At 40.8% G+C, this 24,950-nt stretch overlaps 2 protein-coding genes across 3 annotated transcripts in view; one reads left to right on the forward strand and one right to left on the reverse strand.

Moving 5' to 3' along the window:
• LOC141800581 (uncharacterized) overlaps positions 1–2,611 on the reverse strand; it is a 15,270-nt gene extending 12,659 nt beyond the window's left edge. Inside the window, exon 1 of the mRNA XM_074683196.1 lies at positions 2,568–2,611. The gene's annotated coding sequence lies outside the window, so the exon portion shown is untranslated. The remainder of the gene's footprint in view (positions 1–2,567) is intronic.
• Positions 2,075–19,003, forward strand: LOC141800580 (uncharacterized). 2 transcript variants are annotated; one of them, XR_012599347.1, is made up of 10 exons: positions 2,075–2,159; positions 2,322–2,379; positions 7,460–7,807; positions 8,871–9,143; positions 12,608–12,895; positions 13,215–13,328; positions 13,531–13,589; positions 13,732–15,543; positions 15,909–16,045; positions 16,674–19,003. XR_012599347.1 is itself a non-coding variant. In XM_074683192.1 (9 exons), the coding sequence occupies exons 2-9, from the start codon at positions 2,340–2,342 to the stop codon at positions 15,936–15,938; spliced, it is 2,964 nt and encodes a 987-aa protein (XP_074539293.1). In that variant the 5' UTR covers positions 2,075–2,159; positions 2,322–2,339; the 3' UTR covers positions 15,939–19,003. The 2 variants fall into 2 exon arrangements, 1 of the variants encoding a protein (XP_074539293.1); XM_074683192.1 differs by having other exon boundaries at positions 15,909–19,003.
• The last annotated feature ends 5,947 nt before the right edge of the window (positions 19,004–24,950 follow it).

A 24,950-nucleotide genomic window follows, 5' to 3' on the forward strand; every position in this document is an offset into this window, starting at 1 on the left:
GGGGTCTGGCAAAGCATCACCAGGGATGAAACCCAGTATTTGGTTATGTCCATGGGTTCAAGACTTCAGGCTGTCATTGACTGCAAAGGATTTGCAACAAAGTATTAAAATGTGACAACCTGGTTAAAGATTATGTTTGTCTGTCCAATTAGTTTTGGTCCCTTAAAGGAGGAAGGCGCATATAAAATGTGTTGTCATTCCTAGACTGTACACCTGATTTGGACATAAATACCCTCAACAGTGTATATGCTGAAATCCTGAGGTTAAATTCAATACCTTTTTAAGACTTTTTAAAAATCTTTCACGAAGTCTTAAGACCTTACTGCAACTTTAAGCTGCTGTTAGAAATCAATCTTTGATGATTGTAGTTTTCATTTCAACATAAATTAGATAAGCTGAGAAGGAATAAAGCTTGAAAGAATAAATGAAACTAAAGGCAGGTTAATTGACATTCCCATTACCACAACAAGTAACAGTTATTTAAGGCCAACTTGCATAAAATACATACGAATGGCTACTAAAATACTGCACAAACTGAGTTTGTTGTCACATTAGCCACGGATATGTTGGGCTGCTAGCGATACATATAGCCTGCACCTCATAAAATGACAACTTTGCTTGTTGTCACGTCTCAAACAACAGCGCTACGTGACTGTATTGATAAATACCGTATCTCATCACATTGTATCCAGTAAAAAGGTGATTCTAACAAAGAAAATTTGTTCCAAAACAACTGAGATCAGGGGAAGCTTTCTCTAAATCGTAAGAATCCAAGATCCCAGGTGATCAAAAGTCCGAGAAATTTTCTCAGGAGGCTTGAGAAACTCTTATGATCTTGAGTGAAATATTTTGAGCTGCTTTGAGCTTTTTCCAGATCCTCACGCTGGTCTGTGATGAGAGTGATGAGCAGAATGATCGTCCAATCACCAGATGTGGTTATTTTTGAAGGTTCAGACCCTGAAAACATTTTTGAAACAGATGGACTATTTCTGTGGCGGATATATGGAGCTGTCTGTCTGGTATGTCAGGTTAGTTTTAGGGATGCACGATATTATCGGCACAATATCGGTATCGGCTGATAAAAGCTTAAAAACACGTTTATCGGTATCGGCAGATATGAAAATTTCTGCCGATATGCACAGCCGATAAGGTGCTATTCAGTTAGGATTATTATTATTTTCCATCTGAAAAATAAGCTCCTTAAATAAAATGTAGCACTTCATTTATTTTCACTGCAGAGCTCTGTGTCTGTCACCAGGTTGTTACAGTAGCTCCAAAATAATCAAATGCAACTTGGTTATGTCTAAAAATACACTGTACATTTAAAGTTCATGTGATCTAAAGAAATTATTTTTCTGTATTTCAATACTGAATGCGTTGAGTTTGAAAAAATAATACATTTCTTATTTATGGTAAAATCAAATGTTTTTTGTCTTGTTTAATGTGTTTCTTAAACAAATAAGACCGTCAAAATTAGAGTAACATATAAATCCCAGTACAGGATAGACTTAGCTTTCTTAACAGTGAAAAAAAACAAACTTGTGATTATCGGTATCGGCCAAAAGGGGTTCCGATATATCGGCATATTGGATATCGGCAAAAATCCAATATCGTGCATCCCTAGTTAGTTTGTAACAGTCACAAGAAGAAAAATAAATATTCATGGATACGTTTGGAGTCAAAGCTTGAATACCAATAAAATTTAATACCTCATAATATTGCGATTAATACTTTTTAATACTTTTAAGGGCCTTAATTTTCCCACAATTGATTTATCAACTTTTAATACTTTTTAAGACCCAGCGGACACCCTGCTCAAACTAAAGCTCAAAGTCTGCATTTACAGCACATTTTGATTGTTTCATTTCAATTTCATTGTGGTGTCATAAAGAGCTGGAATGCTGAAAATTGTGTCAGTATCCAAATATTTATGGACCTGACTGTATGTCACTACAAGTGATTGGTAGACCTCCTCTATTTTGTCAGCTGATGTTTTAAAGCGCTGCAGGTAAAGGCTGCTGGCCCTTTAAGAGAACAGGTGTGGTCTCATAAGGTAAAAGTGGAGTTACAGGAAGTTGATTCATTAGTCAACAAAGTCGAAACCATACGGTGCGATTTTTAACACAAAACAAATATGAGGGCAGGAGGAAAACACTTTGGTAAGTTCCACTTGTTTCGTTACGGTTTAGCTTGCTAGTTTCTAATGTTTTTAAAGGCATGTACATCCTTTGTGAAAAATACAAGCTAAAATACGTTTTAAATTAAACAATTATGCCGTTCAGTCGTGGTATATTACTTTAAAGAGTGTAATCTCTCCGCAGACTGGCCTGACTGACGACATGAGACAACCTCTGCTCCTTATCAGCCTGGTACTGGCAGGTAAAAACAATTTGCACTGACAGTTTCTCTCCTCCTGCTCCGACAGCAACGTTCAAACAGTTCAAACAAAAGCAGAGTTTCTGTTGAGTCTGTACTGTGGGAAATAAAACAGGTCAGGGGAGAGAAGCCGCGGTATGCTGAGCACGTTTATAAAACAATTGCATTTCAAGCAGATAGCTCGTCTTTACCGCTCTTAAACCTGCGAGGCAGCATTCCCGTCTGTGCTCCGACTGCTGAGTGAGGTGGTGCCTTCACGGACTCCTCCCAGGCTCAAACATGTGAGCTCCTAGACTGACGCAGAGTGACAGGGAGCGGTTAATGTTTCTATATTTGTCTCTTCGTCATTTAATGTTTTGCTTATGGGGATGGGCACTTTTTGAATACAGGTAAAGGAGGCAATGATGCTCTTAGTCATGCAGAAGCAATGGACCTGTTAATAACACCAATACTTGACTATTGTCACTTGAAATAGTTTGTTTGCATCATTTTAAGGTAATTAAAACGGATAAAACGACAGTAAACATACATAAAAAACATTAACTTTTTAATAGGGTGTCATAAATAGGTACTTAAAAGTCAGTATGATGCGTTCATGTCACAAAATGTATATTATTGGATAGGATATTCTATAGTTCATGTCCAAAAAATGATTCAGTTATTCATCCAGGTTGCAGAGATCAGTAATTTTTCAAAAGCGCTCACAAGCATTGTGCTTTGTAAATGTTTCATTCAGCAGTAAATACCCCGAAGCCTGTCAGTACAATGTGTGTTTTTCTGCACATAAAGTAGTGTCCAAGAGATTTGCTAATAAGTACTTTTCCAAGCTGTTGGAAGACGCTCAGCATTCGACATCACTGGTAGCGCTTAGAAGCCTGTTCCAACTTTGATTTCTAATTAATTTCCTCTCTTGAATTGCAATCAGTTAATGAAACTTCACTTCATGGATGTAAATGGAACTTTCTAGTGAGAATACAGCTCTGTGAAGCTGAGCCTTTCAATCCAAGCCAGAATCCAAATGCACAATGCAACCTGGTACATGTAAGTCATGCTGGCACAACACCAAGTCAACATAAAATGCACAGAGGAATTATTTGGTTTGCAATCTATTCAGACTGAAATGAAAAGTGATGTCTTTATATGAAAGAAAAAGCAAAAATAATCAACAGGAGCAACATTCAGCACTTTTAAATAGTTAAATTTGATGCCAAGATGACAAGATAATTAGCATGCTGCTAAAATAGACTTGGCTCAAATTTGCTGAGGTTAGAGCGTTGAAGACAACAAGATGAGATGTTCTTGACATTTAAAACAAGTTTTGGACGAAGATCAGAAAAGAGACAAATCTGTTACTTAATATAAAAACACAAATAAATCCCTGTGCCGAAAAGATACCTGTCAAAGACACATCGTCCTATCCCCACTTTGACCACTGGGGGCACCAAAATCAACACAAACTAAAATTTCCTCACAGGAGCTTTGAGTATAGCAGGAACAAATGGGCTCAATGCAGGGTACTTATCAACGCTTCCAAATGTGTTGTTGTTTTTTTAATTGAGATTTCTTTTTGGTATCAGTAGCGTAGCAACAAAGTGCGAAATGAGAAGTTTATCTCTGACTCTAGAAGTTATTTCCTTTCCCAGCACAGTGTTGGCTGCATTGATATGAAAAAGAGCCAGCATTCAGCTGTGTTTTTTTTTTAACAAGAAAGTGAACCCCAGGAGTATAAATGATGTTTTAATTTGTCTCTTAACTAAGGTTTGTTTTTCATGCATGAAAAAAAAAACAATCAAAGCAAATTATCTGTGATTCTTTCATAGACTTTAACACTTATTTTTGCTTTCATGTGGCACCTGAAACCAACAGGAAGTGATTCTGCTCACATTGGTATCAAAGATCTTGGAGTTTGTTATCACAAACCTGCAGATTAGTGGATGTGTCTTTGACAGGTGTCCTTTGGGTACAAGGATTTATTTGTGTTTCATTTTCTGAAGCAGGTTTGTTTTGAATTAAGTCTAAACAGTGTTGACTTGAGTGTGCAAAGAGCCTCCTACAGGAAGGTGTCCAGCTATCAGAGCTGCAGCATCACAGGTTCCACCATGACCTTTTTTATTCAAAGGTTAAACTCACCACTGAATATATTTTCTCAGATTAATTAGTTTTTAGTTTAACTCTTATAGGATCTTATTGAATCTTACACTCACATGTTGCTTTATCTGTAAAAATCCATGTTCTGTGTACAGCTCACAAAGGCATCGATACTGTGCTGCGTCACTCCTGGGTGTTACTCACTTCTGACTCATGACTCTTTCTCTCTGTGCTGAAAAAAACACACAGCTATTGATATTTATAATCAGACATTGAAACACTTGTCTCAGGAGCCTGAATGTAATCCATCTCACTGTTGGCTCCTGTCATTTTATTCCCTGCTCCCCGGCGAAAACCGTGTCAAGGCAGTCCAGCGAGACTGATCAGGACCATATTGATTTAATTCACTGTAATTTATTGGCCAGAGAGTTTCTGTGTGGTCGCTTTATGTAGCAGTAAAAGAATATTGAAAATTCATCCCGGGTTTCTCTATTTGAATCTGTAATACCACACAAACAAGAAGACGAGGGAGCGCTGGCAGCCAAATAGAAAAACACTCTTTTGTTCCATCTGTATTCACTCAGAGACTGCAAATGAACAAATGGCATGTAGCAGTTAAATGTCTGAATGTGTACAATCAATTGTTCATTAAAATATTGTGCAAACCTCTGAATCTCAGTGAGAGAGACAGCAAATGTAATTTCAACTTGGCTTATATTGAGTCAGGCTAACAAAACACAAAATGTTTAACATGGGATCATTTACAGTCCAAAAGACATGGTGTACAATCTGAGTTGGAGCAAAAAGTGTGTATGTTACTAATGGCTTCTCAACCCCTGAGCCCAGTCTGTGTATATCTATAGATTTTCTTCCTTGTGTGGTGGAAAAAGTCCTTTGTTTGAGTAAAACTTTAAATACAGTAGTTTGAAAAATCCATTAGAATAAAAGTTCTGCTGTAAAAGTTAACTCACACAAAGGATTTATGAGTTAAGAAGTATCAGAAGTCACGGCAGAGAAACGGCCTCCTGCATTCACAGTTGGAGCTCCACAGAATGAAGCTATGACTACTTAATACCCCTGAGTTCACAAGCTCACAAACTGATTCTGAAGGGTTGTAAAAATAGATGAATACCTTATGATGAAAAACTGTAAAACTGTCTCACCAGCCTGGTCTCTCTTCTCTCCAATCTTTGGTTTTGAAATGTTTGATATCTTTCTCTTTTGCCCTCAAACTCTTATTCAAATCAAACCATTAGAGAAGTTTAGAGGGAAAATACTCCTCTGGGAGCGATTACAAATCACAGACATCGAGAATATTAAACCTACACTTCTATTTGTGTAATTGATACCAAGCCAAAATGTGTGGACTGCATGCTCTTTCACAATCTATAATTGCTTATCCCATTTCCTCAGCAGCCTAGTCTTTTTCTAACAGACTGATATATCATAAGATTGATGCTCCAAAATTTGACACTTACATTCCTGTTCTTTGGAGGATATCACTTTGATTTTCTCTTCAAGGATTAGGTCAGTGCTATCTCATGGACTCACAAGATGCCTATCAAAATATCAGTGAGAATTAAATCAGAGGATATTGTCAGCAAAGGCAGCTACAAGCGCTCTTGTGCTGAAGTATACAGCCTTTTTGAGCTGCAGCAATGATGCTGGAATCTGAATATTGTCATAATTTGACAGTCTGGGTTTTTTCAGACTTTAAAAGTCACTTGAATGAAAGAAACTGACAAGTTATGAGGGTTAAACCAGTAAGATGTTAAACATATGTGATTTTAAAAAAGGTATTATATTATTCTACACTAACCTATTTTAGCTTGTGGCCTCCATTAGGGTTATAATAAAGCGTACCAAAGGCAACACGCAGGATGAGTTTAAAACAGAGAAATACACTGCCTGGCCAAAATTTCGCTTTGGTATGGCACGCATTTGCTGTGGCATTGTTTTGATAAGCTTCTGCAATGTCACAAGATTTGTTTCTATCTAGTGTTGCATTAATGTTTCACCAAGATCTTCACTGATGATGGTAGAGTCTGACCGCTGTGCAAAGCCTTCTCCAGCACATCCCAAAGATTCTTGATGGGGTTAAGGTCTGGACTCTGTGGTGGCCAATCCGTGTGTGAAAACGATGTCTCATGCTCCCTGAACCACTCTTTCACAATTCTGGCATTGTCATCTTGGAATATGGCCATGCCATTAGGGAAGAAAAAATCCATTGATGGAATAACCTGGTCCTTCAGTTTATTCAGGTAGTCAGCTGACCTCATTCTTTGAGCACAGACTGTTGCTGAACCTAGACCTGACCAACTGCAACAACCCCAGATCATAGCACTGCCCCCACAGGCTTGGACAGTAGACACTAGGCATGATAGGTGATCACTTCATCTGCCTCTCTTCTTACCCTGATGGCCCATCACTCTGGAACAGGGTCTATCTGGACTCATCAGATCACATGACTTTCTTTCATTACTCCAGAGTCCAATCCTTATGCTCCCTAGCAAAATGAAGCCTTTTTTTCTGATTGCTGACATCCCTGATTGCTGACAGTGGGCAGACTCTACCATCATCAACACAAGATCTTGATGAAAAATTAATGCAACACTGGATGGAAATAAATCTTGTGACATTACAGAAGCTTATCGAAACAACGCCACAGTGAATGCATGCCGTAATCAAAGCTAAAGGTGTGTCTAATGAAATATTGGTGTGTGACCTTCATTTGGTGGCAACTTCTTTTTGGCCGGTCAGTGTAGTAATTAATATCTACATACATGTTAGCCAGAAGGGCTTCTGCACAGGTGTGTGCATTCATGATTTGTCTTTGCTGATAACTACAACAGCCTCTATCTGCTTATGGAAAGAAGTGATATTCTGCACAAGAATAAAAAAATCTTCTATATGTGTAAATAAGCTAAAATTAAACTCATTTTGAACTTATTAAATGCCTTTGGTTGAAGTTTTCCTGTCTTTATTTCCTCCTCAGGTCTCATCACTGCCCATGTGCTGGCACAAGATCAGGTCCAGATCCAGTTCCAGACCGACCCAGTCCTTGTCCAGACTGGCACTGAGATTGTTTTCACAGTCCTGACTGTGTCCCAGGTCCTGTCCATGTCATGGTCGTACCAGGGAGTTACTCTGGGTCTGTGGACTGGAGGGAACTCAGTTATAAACACAGTGGCCCAGTTCCAGGGCCGGGTCACCATCACCGCCACCCAGTTGAAAATTGGAGGCGCCCAGCTCCGAGATGCTGGAAACTACACGGTGGAGGTGGACCCCATTGATACAACAGGCCTGGTGGCTAATTCCAGATCAATACAGCTGAGGGTGTTTGGTAAGAGATAAAGAAGTGCGTCTGCCGGAGGGAGACGAGGGAGGGGAAGGTGGGCGAGGTGGTGAAGTGTGCAAGAGAGGGAGGTTTTAAGGGAGGTGATAATGTTAAGGAGGAACAGAAGGGAGTAAAGAGAGGAGAGGGAGGATTTGGAAAGTAAGAGAATTAGTCTGGGAGGTGTAATGAAATTAGTGACCCATCGTAGGCGAGCTAAAATTAATGGAAAAGGAGGAGGGGATGGAGCTGCAGGCTCAGGGCTTTATGCTAATTAAAACTCATTTGATATGCAGCTCTCATGCTCTTAGATGTTTGATTTTGAAGTAGTCTGAATATAGCGTTACATACAGTACATACAGTATCTGCATCTATTTTTATGTAGCACTAAATTGGAGCCTGAACAGCTGAGTGTCTCTTCACGCTGGATGGATGACATACAGTCTCTTTTATCCCTCTTACAACGACAATAATGGGAAGTCAGAGTGACCAAATTGTTTGAAGCACCGGTCTATTATTACTGAAAAGGTCACATCCTCCAGCAACTTTATATCAAGGCATATATGCATCCTTGAACACGACTCTCAGCCTCCCACTTACTTGCAGCTAAAACCCAACAACACTTAGTGTTTCTGCTGAGTCACAAGCAAGAGGAAAAGGTGCAAAAATCCAAGTGATTAGCAGTGATTTTGTTGTTGCTAATGTTTTGGTTGTCGCTGAGGTCCTCTCTTAGTCACAGCCTCCTCTGTCCTCACGCCCCCCTCTTCTCCCTCTCCAATTATTTAACTTAGGCTGCCCGCCAAGAGGCATCTCGGCTACCACTCACACCGTCTGCCCCCTTACTCACCATCTGTGCCTCTATCTGAAACCGTGTCCCTTCTCAGCGCTCACTTGCTTTGATTACAACAAATTATCCTCAACAGAATCATAAAAACTGCCCAGCATTATTCTGTCAATCCAACTTTTGTACTGAGCTCTTCTATTCCCTCATTCTCCAGAGGAATACTATTTGGAGGACTTTTCTTTGTATTTCTTCTTCTTTGTTAACCCTTTTTTCTTCTTTTCTTGGTAGATGCAGTGACGGGGGTGAGTCTGCAGATTCCCACAGTGGCCATAGAAACGGGAAACGTGTCTCTGAGGTGCACGTGGACCGCAGGGACGGAGACTTCCGTCTTATGGGGGAAAGGAGGTGCAACCATCACCTCAACCACCGACTCCAGGATCACAATCTCGGGTGGCTCTCTGGTCATCAACCCAGCCAGACGCGGGGATGCGGGGGAGTACACGTGCACTGTCAGCAACCTTGTCAGCGCCCAAACTGCCACACAGAGCCTCACTGTCTACTGTGAGTTATCACTGATCAGGACAAGTGGCGGCTAATCTGCTGCAGCCACTACAAATAGCACTAGCTTATCTGTTATCCACTGTACAGAGCACTGAATTAGACAGGACATCTTTTCACAAGCTTGTTGTGCTGTTCCCGCTTTGTCTTGATCATGATTTCTGAACACTGTTCAACATCACCAAAGCGGCTTCTTTAACCAGGTAAAAATACCCCAGTTTAATGGTGCTGGTAAAATTAGTTGGAGCTATGAATGAAGAAGCGTTTAAAGATGTGTAATTAAATAAAGTCAAAAGCATGAATACTGGAGACTGTCATCAACAGGAGCTGTTGAATTCCTGCTCGCTGATCAAAGCACCAAAGGTGTAACTAAGGATCATGGTCATTGATTCAGCTCTGAGATACTTTTTAATTAATTTGCACATTTTAAATCTCGAAGCACAGTGAAAAAAAAGCTTATCAAACTTCCTGTAAAGCTAAAGTGGTGTCCCAAATTGACTTGTCTCCTCTGTGTCATTAAGGAAAATCTACTCGCCTGTTCTTCTAAATAGTTTTTCTTTCACATGGTGGCACACTATAGCATTTTTATAACTACTAGAGGTCTAAAGTATTTTCCTCCAGCTTTTGAACGCCTTGTCTGCTTCTGTAAAAAGCCGTGTATAACCTTGTAAGAGCCTGAAAGAGCAGAACCTTTTTTGTTTTCAGGAGGCCCAGGGGAATCAGAAAATGTCAAGCAAAGGGATGTCAGATGGAGCTCTATATAGTTGACATTATAAATACAATAGAAAACACCAAACAAAATGAGAAACAAAAAATGAAGAAATAATTATAGAAATGAACATAAAACAATGATGTCTATGATTGTATAAAAGACTTTTGACTTTCTAGATTGGTTCTACTTTGAGCTGGGAGATAAGGTGAAGTGAAATTAAGCCTGTAGATATTCTAGATTGAGAGCAGAAGTCCTTTGATGTTACATATGTACTAAATATCTGGACAATCCCGAGTTATAATAATAGTAAAACTAGAATAGCACTCAGAGAGCGCAGGCCTCAGCCAAGCATATTGTGATATCACACAACACTTTACTCCCTTTCAGCAGACTGTCTGCTACAATTTAGTGTTAGTTGCAGGTTTGTACAATAATTTGTTACCTGACAGTGTTAAAAATTATGATGACCCAGTACATATTTCATATTCCGGATCTTAATATCCAGAATATTGCCAGGATCTGGATTGTACTTTCACATCTGTCAGGAATTATGGTGACCTTGTCTTGTATTGTTTTGCAAAGCAATCCAACCATTTATCCTGGAGTTATATACACATGTGGTGAAAACGTCCCTATCTCAGGATGATGAAGAATCTTTAAAAAAGTTCTGGATCCAGATGGTGATCTGTATCACATCCAAAACATAATTACTCCTTCCTTATCCCATTTCGAACATTTCCTGAAATTTTCATCAAGATCTGTTGGTTACTTTTTGAGTTATGTTGTTCACAGACAAACAAACAAACAACAAACTCTCTCAAAACATAACCTCCTTGGCAGAGGTAAAAAAAAGTTTTGTAGCGACATATTTTAACCACTAGGAGAGCCCTTGGACCATTGATAAGGGTCTTAGGATCAGGTGATCCATTTAAAGCCACAGGATGATAGACTGGCGAACCAGATAGCCTCTTTTTAGCAACCTCAGCTTACAGGGAACTTCATGTTTTTCTCAAATTTACCCATAAATCATCACAGATTGCCTTTGTTTTTGGAGACACAGTCTGAATAGTCTCTTGAACAGACATTGATTTTCTCAGAGGCATAAAAAACAATCCTCTGGGTGTCATAGAAACAAGTGAAGTTTCTTTGACGCACCATTCTATTTTTAGAGATGATTAACGAAACAAAGCCCATGTAAGATTAAAGTGTTCTTAATTTCACTGCAAGGGTTGATAAACTATTTCTTAGTTTGTACAAAAAAAAAACTCAGAAAGCAACAAGTTGTGGTTTTGGAGGCAAAGCTTGGTGCACCCTGACAGGATCCAATACCTTTATTGTGTCAAGGAAAATAGGAATCTAGATAATCTATGAATAAGCTCAACTCCCAGAATGTCTAATATGTCCATTGAATAGAGTGTGTTAGAGCACGGGTTCCCAAACTTAACTATGCCATGGCCCCCAAACAGCATTTGCTTCTGGCCTTGGACCCCCTTTGGATACCAACAGACAAAGTTTCAAAATACGTAAAGAAATGTCAATTTTAAGAATGTTTTTTTCTAACTTTTATTCACATTTCAATAATTATTACATTTGTTTAGAACAGAAAATTATGAACAAACAAAAGCCAGACTCACACAAGTAGGTTGTTGCAAAAGCAAGAAGGCATTCAGGGCTTTGTCAGCTAAGGTGGGATACTCCTTTCTTACATGTAATCAGTTGTAAGTCAGGGGAAGAGCCTCAAAGTTCAGTTTAGTTTTTTTTTAATAGCTTTATAACAGACAAAATACGGCAGGCCAACAGGGATCATGACATCATCATGCCCAAGTTGCAGCTGTCACACAAGGTGTGGTTAGGTACTATCAGAAACTTGAGAATCCAACAATTGTGCCACTTTACTTGTATGTTCAGGACAAATTGTTACAAAAAAATTTAAAACGCCCCCCCCAGGGGACTGTGGCCCCCACTTTAGAAACCACTGTGTTAAAGGACAGACATTCTTACATTTCCCAAAATGTGAAACCAAAACGTTCAAAATATTTTTCTTTTGTAGTTTTCTTCTTCTGTGTATTTTTGGTTTTGTGTCATTGTGTATCTACAGTGTGTTTGCTGTTGATGCAACTGCTGTGAATTTTTGTAGTTCATTTTCTGGTTTGCAGCTCATCTTTTACTGTTTTTAGTGCAAACTATTGCTTGTGTTTTTAAATTTGTGCCATTTCAACATTTTCAGCACAAAGCAGATCGTCTGCTTCTGTTGGCCTTTGTAGTTTTGGCATCACTTTTTTACAAAGAAAGGAGGCAAAGATATGTAGCCCATCTTGGTAAAGACTAAAAAGAAACAAATAGTTGTAGTTTTCTGTTTGGAGTTCCAGTCATAGTAAACAAAAATATCCTAGAGGTGTCTCTTTCTTATTTGGTGCTTTTCTCTGCCTTTGTGCTGAATTTTAACACAAGATACCCCAGGCTCTCTGAATTGAGACGTGTGTTGATGAAGGAGGTGGCATCTGGAGTGATTAAGATCTAACATCAAACCAGACGCGGCAAAAAATCCTTCATTAACTGAGAAATATGCTGACAAGATCAGAGTGCTATCAGAATGTTTAGATCGGGGTGAGATGATTTAAACCAGTTATTGACAAAATGATAAACCTCTTGGCAGAATTTGTTGCGTGTGCTTTAGTCAGCTTCTTTTAAAACACATTCATCCTTTTCATGTTTTTGATGCTGATCACCATGTCCTCTGATCTTAACTAACCAGATGGCCCCGACGCCCCAGTGCTGACCAAGGAGAGCCCGAAAGACTGCGTCGGTGAAGGGGACGTGTTAGTCGGACAGACGGTGCGTCTCACCTGCTTGTCCGACTCCCTGCCCCCCGCCCTCTTCACCTGGCAACGTGACGGGCAGACGGTGGCGTCCGGTCAGCCAGACAGCGGGGTGCTCAGCCTTCAGACCTTCTCGACAGATGAGAGCGGCCGGTACGTCTGCACAGCGAGGAACAGCATCACCACAGGCACGTCAGAGCAGAGCACTGTCCTGACCATCGTAGGTGAGTTATGGCAGGTGCTGACCTCCCTGTGACTGATAATGATGACGGTTGGTTTTGGACTCCCTCCGTGTATCTGTCTTCGCGACAGGAAAGAGACAGAAAGTACCTGGGGAGATTGATCTGGTGGGAATGTCGTCAAAGTCGTTCTGTGACTTTCACACACTCTCTTTTCCCTTTATTTTCACGTCTCTCTTTCTGTTTCTACTTCATCATCCTTTTTTAGGAATCATCCCCTCCCTCCTCTGTCGTTCGTCTGTCTGAGTCCAGACTCATTATCTTTATTAATTCTCCCCCTTTGACACCAGTCTTTCTGTTTCAGACATATGTCTGGATGTCGGAGAAGTGGTGGGGATTGTGATTGGCTGTTTGCTGCTGATCTTAATCATCGCACTCCTCATCTGGCTCATTGTCTTTCTGGTGCGACGGAGGAGGGGTAAGTCTCTCAGCGCTGTCATGGACATTTTGGTTATCCATTTATTGTGTATTATGTTGAGTCAAACACTTGTGAAAGATAAGATATAACTCTGTTTATCCCAAGAGAAACTTCTTAATTATCCTATTGTCTGTGTATATTTTATATAAGGGGCCCAGTTATCTCGTACTATGGTAGTAAATTGTTGTTATTTCTATTACAGAACAACAAAGGGAAACTGTGCTTGTGCAACCCAAGTCCAACCCAAATCCCAGGCCTTTAGTAAGCCGCAGTAAAGTTTTCATATGATTCACTATTGATTTTGTCTTTATCTTGTCCATTTTCTCAGATTAACCCTCTCACTTCATCCTCCTTTTGCTGTCTCTTCTCTTTCTCCTCTCATTTTTCATCTTGTCCCATTAAGCCTCCAGAACCACAACTTAATGGTGCGAGGGATTTGGGCCGAGGTCCCAATCCTCCGCTCTTTTACGAGAACACCCGCCCACGCCGCCTTGACCGCTTATACACAGCCCCGCGTGAAAACCGCAGCAACCCGCAGACACTGCAGATGAACGGGCTGCAAAACGCAGATACACACCGGCACAATGGTCGCACAGACACAGATCGACTCCTCCACAATTCTTTTCACAACAGCAATTCAACCCCCCACAATGGCATCGACAACCCAGCCTTCACGCGCGCAGATGCTCAAAATGTAAGCACACGGCCGAACACACAGCAGCAGAATCCAAACGTTGTCATACAGGGCGGAGCCCAGCAGCCAGCCGTGCATGTCAACCTCAACTCGCTGCCTCAAACCGCCCAAAACAACAACAATGCTCAAATGCCAACTATTCATGTCAATCTTAACTCGTATCCAACAAACAGCCAGCAGGCGCAGCCAGACAACTCTGCTCCTCTTTCAAACACAGCCAATAATAACCCTCCACAAAATGAGCCAGGCTTATTAGAGCGACTCTTCAGAAATGGGCAGGCCAATCGTAGGGAGCCCTTTCTGACCCCTGCTCACATCGACGCAGCTCAGCAAGAACAGCCTGCGCTTGTACCAACAGGATTCACTCACTTTAACAGTAATAACATGTCTCAGAGGAATGCAAACACACAAACGTACACCACACAAGAGCCAGAGCCCTTTCACAGAGAGCCAGGTACCCACGATCCCTCCGTCAGCTCCTCTTCTAACAGACAGATGCCGTGGGATCGCCTCAGAGGGACACCAGCGTATCCAGGCGGCACTCTTCAGAGGGGACAGACATCTGACACTTCAGACTACACGACCCATCCTCCCATACGACAGCCCGTAACAAACACCAGACCTCAGCCCAGACCTCAGAGTAAAACCTCTCCTGAAAGACAAAATGCTGCATCAGCGGACAGACAGAGACGTGGCAGATCTGCTGATCTCCGAGGCCCAGACTCTCGCAGTGTAACACAGCTTGAGGCTGCTCGCCACACACAGAGGAGCCCCCGCACACAAAGGGAGGGCACTCAGCGAGACATCAGAGCATCTCCTAGTAGCCAGACCGCCCCCAGGCAGGAAGCCACACGCAACAATAACCCCCAGGCTATTCCTGTAGTGAGCCAGCAGGCCTCAGTGGGCCGCTCTGCTGTGTCACAAGGACTGATGACACAACAGGGACCCACTGCTCTGCTCAGCGCAGATACAAGAGCTTTGGCTGATCCTAATCACCTTCCACAGGCACACATGGCCCCGCAGTACAGAGCAGAACCGCTCCAGCAAACACCACAGGGTCTGGGCACGCAGACACAGCCTGTCATACAAGCAGCCAACCCGCCTCGCCAAGGAGGCTTCGCTCCAGCCCCGCAGCCTAACCGCAGCGCCCTCACCCAGGCTGCACTTACAGCCCACACTCAGAGGGCTCAGACATTTCAGAACAGGAAGGAACAAACCCAGGCCGCTCTGCTTCACTCTGGACCACAGACTCTGAACACTAATCCTGTGACACAGCGCCCACCGACTCCTCCACCTGTGATCCCTCTTGAACAGTTTCAAAACATCCCCAAGAAACACACGCAGCACAGATCTCCAGCCAGAGGGCCTCAGCCGCCTAGACCTCCTGTGAACATGCCGGTGGCTCAGAGACCTCAGCATGTGCAGCAGCGTCACGGCACCGCGCCTGGCCACCATCATCATCATCACCACCAGCATGCAGGAGGGCACAGGCATGCGCATACACACAGCCATCCACGGCAGGTGAGTGAGACACAGTTTGAGAGTTTAAAAGTTCACCCAACTAATATTTGATACCACAGATTGTCTCAGAAGTGTGCTTTAAATCTGTCACACCACACCATGCTCACTGTGTTGTAGTCCTGTTATAGTCCCCATGCACCGTGTCCTCTCCAGTTTGTGCTTTTGTCTGTAGTTTTCATTTATTGAAGGAAGCCTGACAGCTCTTGGATGCTGCATCTTCACGACTGACAGTCGTCTCGGTGCCACAGAAATCTATTTAGTCTTGAATGTTTGTGACACTTTTTTAAAGCAGCATTGTGTGTCAGAGGTTCAGCTCTTCTTCTGCATGACATGTTGGCAATGAAGGGCTTGTTGTGTCTTTCCAGCAACAGGCTCACAGAGGGAGACCGAGATGATGACAGATGTCAGCAGACTGCACTGCGACTGTCCCACATCCACTGACACAAACAAACAGCTGACAGACGTGATCCAATATACCACCAAGCAAGAGTGACTGCACAAGGTTCTGCACTCAGAATAACTGTCATATCATGGTATCGAAGTGCTAAAGTCTGTATTTTATAAAGATGCCTCACATGGGGATGAAAAGTGACATTAGTTTAGGGAAACAGGCCTGATTCTGTGCACAGAAAGACAAATTGTTATAAAGAAGGAGCCTTTTAGTGAATTAAATCAACCATCTTAAAAGCTGCTCATAAAAATCATCTCTCCACACACACACAGCTACCCAGACACACACATATTGTTCTATTTTGACTTGCACTGCACAGGTCATGCATCAAACTTTGCCAAGAGGCTGCTCAGAGAAGACAAGCTCAGTGATCCATAGCTCTTGACCAAGCTCACATCCGCTCTGCCATTCATCATGAAAACTAAACAACACCACCTTGACAAAATGCACTTGAGGTGCCGGCATGAATATCTGTGTGTGTGTGTGTGTGTGTGTGTGTGTGCCTGTGTGTGTAACACTTAAGAAAATCTAATAGTGACAGTTAATGAGATGGGACTCACTCTGCACAAGATGGACTTGTCCTCCCCCGGGGAACACTGACAATTATGAAAGAAGAAATTAGCAGTAGGGGTGGTCTTAGTGCAAGAGGAACTATTTATTTTGTGCCCTCTGTTTACAGATGCCTCTCATGACACCACTCAATTAAGGGGATTCGCCTCGGTGGCGCTGAGAAGTAATGCTCAGCTAACTATGAAGGGGATCCCACGAATGGATGGGCGCTTATTAATTAAATGCTTTTATGTGACTTAAACGACTTGGAAAATAATCACACTGAGTATGAATGAGGTCAGCACAAAGACCTGAGCCGCCATCCTTTCTGCTGAAAAAGCAGACGGGAACAATTTACTGTGTCACAGAAGCAAATACGAAGGGAATGTCATCGTTCATTCTGCAGATTATGTTTTAAGTGGTTTATAATGTATGTGTTGTTTTTAAACTCAGGGGAGTATTTCTGAAATGGGTTATTTTAGTTGACTGTTTTATTATTTATGAACAGTTTGATCTAATCCACATGGAATATGAAGACTACAACAAATACATTTATCTCCACATTTTTCATATTTTTTGAGCAAATCCCATCATGAGACCATCACTAAAAATGAACTGATTCTACTTTTAAGCTGCCAAATTGTGATTAACCTGTTTTTCATGTGTGCTCCATGATAATCAGTACACTAAAAGCTCATTTGAGGAGTTTTGAACTAGTTGTGCAACAAACTGAAACTGATACTGGTGCATGTTTGTGACCAACATCAACACTATTTAGAATCACATATATCATCCATTATTCCAGAAACATTAACAGACATAGGGGTGTAAGGCAAGTACAGGAAAAAACCTTCATTGCAGGTTTTAATGGAGTGGTTTGACCCTACACTATTAGCATAGCTCTGAATACTTCCAATCACATCAATACTCTGATAAATGAGACATATCCAATCTATGTTTTAAAAGCAATAAAGTTTACCAAAGTGATGCACAGTAAAAATCAAATAAGAAGATCAATAAAACAAATTAAAATAACACATAGAAACAAATAAGAGCCATAAAACACCATAAAGACATAAAAGGACAGAGATCATAAAACTCTCATGCTGAATTAAAAGCCAAAGAATAAAAAAGTTTTAAGATGTGATTTAACAGTCTGCAGGGTGGGAGATGTTTTAATTTCTTGTGGCAGATCATTCCACAATTTGGGAGCCACCACAGGTTTTTGGGACCAGGATGTGAAGGTGATCAGCAGACCTCAGGGACCACGAGGGAGGGGAAATATTTAAAAGATCACAGATTTAAAGATTAAAAAAAAAAAAAGCTTTTAAAATAAATTCTAAAATGAGCGGGAAGCCACACGATCACACTTTGATGCTTTAGCCCAGGTAACACTGAGTGAAGCAGAAAAACATCTTATTACCTTATTTTACACCTCATCTAATTATCTAAAATGATTTAGCATTAAATAAAGAAAAACAACATTTTGCTGCAAAGAAAACCTACTTGCTGGCCAAAGCATCATAGCTTAAAAAGTTATTTTTAAAAGTTTTTCCCGCCTGGAATACAGAAAATGTGTAGATTTATAAGTCTGAGCCTAACACAAACAAGCTGTTACATATTTAACTGTGTCAATACCAACATAACCAAAACAAAATAGGTCAAGATTTTGTCTACAAGTTAGAAAATACTAGATAAATAATCACGCCTACAGTGCCCACAGACACTGCCTGGTTAAATCGCTTGGGCGAAGACAGTATCACATTTGCTTTAGATAAAATGAATTAAACTCAAGGTAACGCCACTAATACTGAACAAGTGAGCATGTTTCCATCATCACTGGCAATGAGCTTTTTTACATAGAGAAATATTCTTATTCTGTTTGGATAGGAAGAATCTTACAATAACATTACTCAGGTGCTGACGACAGAAATACAAATGAATGAACTTTGGAACTTTTTTTCGCAAATGACAAAAATTTAGATTATTTGGTTCATTGTGGGTGCAGGTGGAAATGTGAACTCAGCATTGTAGTGAGTGTTTTGTTTTCCCCCACAAGAACAAAATCACTGTTTGCTCATTTTAATTTTCACTGCTGATGGTCTCATTTCCAGTAATCAGTCCCCAACAGATGCACTTTTTAATGTGTAAAGAACAGTCTGAGGTAGGGTTTTTTAACATCAAAAGCCTGTTTTTGGAGTTTTGTTTCAGTGACACAAAACAGATTTGTGTTACTTTCCTCTACGCACAAGGTATGGAAGGAAAGATTTTATGCACTATTGTTGGCAGTCAGAAAGAAAAACCTGACTCTTAGGTCATCACATCCTCATTGTTTTTAATCTAATATTCATTAATTAATTAAACATGGCTGCCTTTAAAATCTGATTTCTGTTGCTTGTAAATTATTTGTACAGATGCTGCATATCCATGTGAGATGCTGAGCACAGTGTTGTTATTTTTTGTTCCTCAGGAAGGATTTGGGCTTTGTAATGTGTTCCAAGGTCTCTTTTGAACTACAATAAAAGAATATTTTGTTTTATTTTTTTGTGTTTGTATATAACCTGGGTGAAGTCCTCTGTTGAAAATTACACAATGACTCTCCAAATTGGCTCATTGTCTCTTGCGATCAAACTGGAAGTGAGTCACTTGTAGAGACTATTCACAGCGGGATGAACAATCATGATTTAGTTTGGCCTCTACGTTCAGAGTAAACACAGTCTACCAAACATGAGGATCTTTTGATTTCCACATTTAAATGCCTCCTCATGCCTGTTGACAATAAATCCACAGAAGCACCTATTTATTCTGTGCTTCTGCAGAACCAGGGAGCTGTTTGCAGTCTGAGCATATTTCTGCACACTGTGTCTATAGTGCTAATTATGCATGGCGCCTGTGTACACTGGGCGCTGTTGTTGATTCTCCTCAGACGAATCTGTTCCTTGGGCTTGTTGTGGAGGTGCGGAGCGTGTGTTTGGATCACAGCTTCATCAGTCTCCCAATCCCCTGCTCCCACTTGTGCGTCACCTCTGATGAACAGTCCTGCTGCTCACTTTTGGAGACACTTCACGCTCGTCTAGCACTGTAATGAGTGGAGATGGAGTGCATTTGAGTACCTGGTGCCAGGAAAGGTTACGGCATTGCCTGGCAGCTACACATGAAAGCATTGATTTATGAAAAGTTTGGAGCACTTTTCTAAATGCAGCACTTTTTACACTCCACTGTTCCTGCTGTCTTCAGAGTGTAGTGTTTTCTTTATGGCCCAAACAACTTAAATCGTCTCACTCTCCATAGTGTTGATACACACAACGCAGTAAACCTCAAACGCTGATGTGGCCACCTTCCCTGGGCCAATTTGCATGTAAATCTGCTTGTGTTGTTTTAGTATACTGATTTAACGTGATTTACTGTGACTGCCGCAAGTAATTGTAATTGTTTAGGCATCCCTTTAGAGGCGTAAATTAAACTCAAACATAACTCAAGTGCGGTGTTTGCAAATAGGGCATTTTTTTCCTTGATGAATGCTCATTTTGGTGTGTGTCACCCGGCAGTCAGAGCTTTCCTGACTCAAGTGTGCAGGGAGCTGTTGTGATTTGACTCCAGAGACAGCACTAGACTCGTACAGGAAAACTCAACACCACAAACTGTCTGGTACGACTGTAATCCCCTTTTAATTTAAATTCAGCCGGTGCTCATATTTTCCTAATTTTCATGCTGTTTAATAGCTTGAAATAACATAATTTCCAGCACCAGGAAAGAGTTAAGCTGGTTTCCTGAGTGAATTGAAATTTATGTTGCTAGGCGCCGCCCTGCTGTGGCTGCCTGTTACAGCAGCTTGTTTTTGCATTGGGAGTGGATCATTACTTTGTATGGCTCATTTGTTGGTATTGGACACCAAACTGCTCCTGTGCTTGTCTGGAGATCCTGCATGTAACCATGGCTGCATTATTTACATGCCACATCAGCTGTTAGCATCCTTTAGCATATCAGTGCTAACTGGTGCAAGGCCTGATGTTTCCCCACAAGGTGAGGAGAAGGAGGTGAGGGCGACATGCTGGTTCTAAGGTGTGAGCCAAGAAGTGATGACATTGACCTGTCCTTTCATCCATCATTGTTGGGAATGTAAGATCTATCTCCAATAAGATGGATGAGCTAGCCGTGCTAACCCAGCAACAGAGAGAATACCAGAAGGCAGAGTGGTATCATACTATTCACAGATATGGCTAATGGAGCTAACACTGGGCACCAACACCACATTGGAGGAACTCCACCTGCTGTGAGCAGACAGGATCCAGGAGACAGAGACTGAACAGACTGATGAAGAAGCTCAGTCCTGGACCCTGTGGAGGTGGAGACTGGCTGACTGGAGAATGATGGACAAGCTGTGCCACCATTCCTTTATGCACTGAAGTGGCATCTATTTCTCCCTTCCCCCAGGGAATAGAAAGAGGTCAGAAATGATAGTCTTCATAAGTCCATATTACCATTGTAATAAACTCTTCAAGTCCCCTAAGATCCATATGTCCATCCCTGTCAAAGTGTCCTTGAGCATCACCCCAGACCTCTGACCTCCTTTAGTGACTCAAGGCTCAGAGGAGTGCACAAGGAACAAATTTCATGATTAAACTTTGCACACCAAGGCTGTTGCAAAAAAAAAAAAAAAAAAAAGGAGCAACATTTAAAAATGTTGACAGCATGACCTTGAGTTTACAGCCCCGGCATGTGCCAGCTATCTCTGCTGCGAAAACGTCCTTGGGCAGGACTGTGAATCCCCAACAGTTCACTAACAGTAAACTGCTCAACGTGTGAGTGTGTAAAATGCTAATCGCACTCTGAATGTGCACTGTGGTAGCCACTGTGCTCCTCATCCCACAAGGGGGAGCCATGTGAGAGGCCTTCTGAGGTTATCTATTGATCACTCCCCATCGCTCTCTACTCCTCAAGGCATTCACCATCCGCACAACTTTGATGGCGAGTGCTGCCATTTAAAGGAGAGCCATGGGCAAGTCTTTGATTGTAGTCCAGCACATACAAGCAAAAGAAAGAAAGCACAGGAATTACAAAATTATACAGTCATGTGCAACAACAAGGAAATCCTCAGCTGTCACTAGCTTGTTTTAGATGCTAAAAGGTGAACTGCTGCCTTCAGGGATACAAATCAAAAACAATCGCATCAAAGAATCTGTATTTATTGTAATCTTTTGTTGTTTCAGTGGAGCGTATCATGTTGTTTCATGTCGTCACCATACTTTCTCTCCATTCAAACAGGCTCCTTCACTGCTTTTCTCCATAAAATACATTTGTTAGGGACCCGAGGGGTTTTGTAGAAATGCAGCATTTAAAACCTCTGAAAAAAGGAGCTTTGGTACCCTCTGTGGTATTAAAATACAACAGTTAGAGAAGTCCCTTTTCAGCATTATGTGGGCCAACGGTTGGCTGCGATAAAACCATGCTATAAAAGACTTCACACCTACCTATGATGGCAATGACCTTCACCCCACCAAGTATTGTGAAGGAAGTTGTGGTTTGGTCCTCACAAGAGAAGAAGAAGAGAAAAAAAAGTCAATAACAGCCACAAAACCATACAGGCTCCTTCTGTCAGAAGCTCAGAGAAAACAGTTACTTCAAACTGCAGCACTGATAGTTCTCATAATTAAGCAATGTGTTACAGCAAAAGCAACAGTCAGCAGAAAATGGGAAAGATGGATTTATAACAGATGTATGAGTCATTAGCAAAAACAGAGAAGAAAGCATTTCAGTGACACATCAGGGCTCATGTTTCTTGTTGTATAGCCTTCTTCAGTTGACTTGATTATACATATATATTTGGATGTTTTAAATGGAGCAATCTAGCATGTAGACCAAAAAGATGTTTCATCACATAAGTCACTCAATGCCTATCTGTGGGCATTTACCTCCCATCAAATACAAAACATAAACTTGTGTCAATGAGCCAGTAACCCTCCCTTCAAAGACGAGCACAGAGACTAATGAGTATGAGAATTGAGTCACCATAGAAGAATCAGGAAACTACATTCAGACTGCAAATTTCATCAATAATATCATAATAATAATAATAGTGGTTTTGTATATGAGGGTTGCTAATTAGCATAAATAACAGTCTGAAAAAATATAGTAGTTTTACTGTGAAAATGTAACTTCCCATTGTGGTTCACTGTCTATATTGAGTCCTAGTGTCCTATTTAGACATAACCCCTGCCAAAACCAACTTTATTATTAACTTCACAAAGAATATCCCAATTAATGTTACTTGGTAACATTCAAACCTGGCAAACCCAGGTCTGATTTAAACCACATTCACAGCCAGATGTCACCAGTGTGTCAAGCGTGACCCTGTTAACTGGTGACTGTCAGCCAATAATGGCCATAGATTGTACAAAACATGAATGTTGTCTCTGTGACATCACCCGTCTGTTCCTGGTGCTGTGAAGCGAAGCCAGTCCGCAGATGCAGCCACATTTAATATGGCCCTGACGATGAGTTTCCTTTCGAAACAGCTACGTCAGTCATGTGACCGGAGCTGTGTCTCTGATTGGACAATCAAATGATCCAAATAACTTCTAAACAGCAGAGATGAAAAAAAAAAAAATCACTCAGTGTGTGCCGTTTGTAACATCAGCGTTTTAGACCCAAGCCGTTTTTTTAACCAGGCTGTAAATATGTTTTTAATGCCACAAGACATCTGACTTCCAGTCTTTCTGCAGCCAGCGGATTCTTGATTAACAGCAACTTTTAGAACTTCTGCAAAGGCTTAATTTTTACTAACGGGAAGTCGCCCCTTGATAACACCTTACACGTTTGGCTAAAGTTCGTCAGTTAGCATGGTCACTCTTTATTCCAAAACACTGTTTGCTGTGTAACGGTCATGATCCCATCAGAAGTCCATAGAAGTTGACACCATGTCATAGAATCATTTCTGACAACCAGACGTTTTATGTTGCTTACAGTATGAACTTAAAGTTTAAAGAATGCTAGCCTGTCTGAGTAAATGGAGCTGATGCCTCTTCCACTGCCAAAATGTGTGCGCATCTTTTTCATGAATTAAGCGGTAAAGATGACACATTGTTCACTGTAATTTCATGGCCTTTTAAAACTGTCTGTAATCTTGTTTTCTTGATCTTGACAAAGCAGACTTTTGTGTCTTAAAGGAGTCTTCCATGAGGTAATTTAGGATTTCACACAGAGAATCTCTGTACAAACACAAATGGATCTGAAATGGAAACTTCAAGCATAGTCCTTAAGTTAGCATAAAGTTATGGTACATAACTTTCTACATGTAGCTTATGCTTGCTACTGGTGTATCATTTGCTTAAATGAGTAACTTTTATTATTATTATTATTTTAATTATTATTATCATTATTATTATTATTATTATTATTATTATTATTATTATTATTATTATTATTATTATTATTTATTATTATTATTATTATTATTATTATTATTATTATTATTATTATTATTATTATTATTATTATTATCATTATTATTATTATTGTTTTTTAAATCAGGTCATAAACAGCCACACTCTGAAAAACAGCAAAGCACAGCAAAGCAATGGTAGCAAAACAACACCAGACTAAAGAGACTAAATATAGACAGCTTTTGTTTGAACTGTTTGTGAATGTATTGTATAAGTCTTGACACTATTAGACAAACTAGAATCTTGTGCTAATTTAAGCACAATGCTACCTGTCAACACTTTTGCAGGCAAGTGAAGGACCCCAAAAATAGTAAACACATTATTGATGACATCGGATCCAACACATAGATGGCTAACCTCCTCATTCAAGTGCAGTTTTTTTTTCTTTTGTACAAATGAACTGTCTGAAAGGTGTTAAGGTTCAAAGCCATGCATTAGAGGCAGGGATGAACTTCATCTCTAGCCAGCTAAGCTAATGCATTAGCTTTGAGTATGGGCTGTGCGACTATGATATTGTGTGTTTGCTCAACTCTCAAACTCCACCTTTTTTGGTCACTTCTGGCCACTAGCATTGCAACACAAAACACCCAAACTCTGACTATAAAACCTCAACACGCAGACTAAAGGGTGACATCAGTGAGGCTTTGCCCACTTCTCAATTTACAATCTGTGGTGAGTTTGCTAACATAAGCTAATGGTTACAGTAGACCTCAGAAGGCTGTGGCAGCAGTTTCCTGAACAAATTTGACTTCTTAGAAAGAGATGATAGACATCTAAGTTAGACATGTAAAAAGAAAAATGTACAACCCACAAATGACAGACATCAAATGATGAATCCAGTGTCAACACACAGCAGGTGTAGGACGGAAAAGCTCAGATGAATACCGTAAATTGTGCAGATAATTATGGGAGGGAATAAAAGAGTTCAGTTTGGCCTGTCTGTGCTCCTTTGACGGTGTCAGTGT

Source organism: Halichoeres trimaculatus, unplaced genomic scaffold, assembly GCF_033239565.1.
Source record: "Halichoeres trimaculatus isolate MK-OKI-2021-1 unplaced genomic scaffold, fHalTri1.1 fHalTri1_scaffold_12, whole genome shotgun sequence".
NCBI classification, from domain to species: domain Eukaryota; kingdom Metazoa; phylum Chordata; class Actinopteri; order Labriformes; family Labridae; genus Halichoeres; species Halichoeres trimaculatus.

Bases quoted from the DNA above. Each gene is read 5' to 3' on its own strand.
- LOC141800580 (XM_074683192.1), top strand. From the start codon at position 2,340: ATGAGACAACCTCTGCTCCTTATCAGCCTGGTACTGGCAG. The intron at 9,144-12,607 runs GTGAGTTATCAC...TTAACTAACCAG, and splicing joins ACAGAGCCTCACTGTCTACT to ATGGCCCCGACGCCCCAGTG. The intron at 12,896-13,214 runs GTGAGTTATGGC...TTTCTGTTTCAG, and splicing joins CACTGTCCTGACCATCGTAG to ACATATGTCTGGATGTCGGA.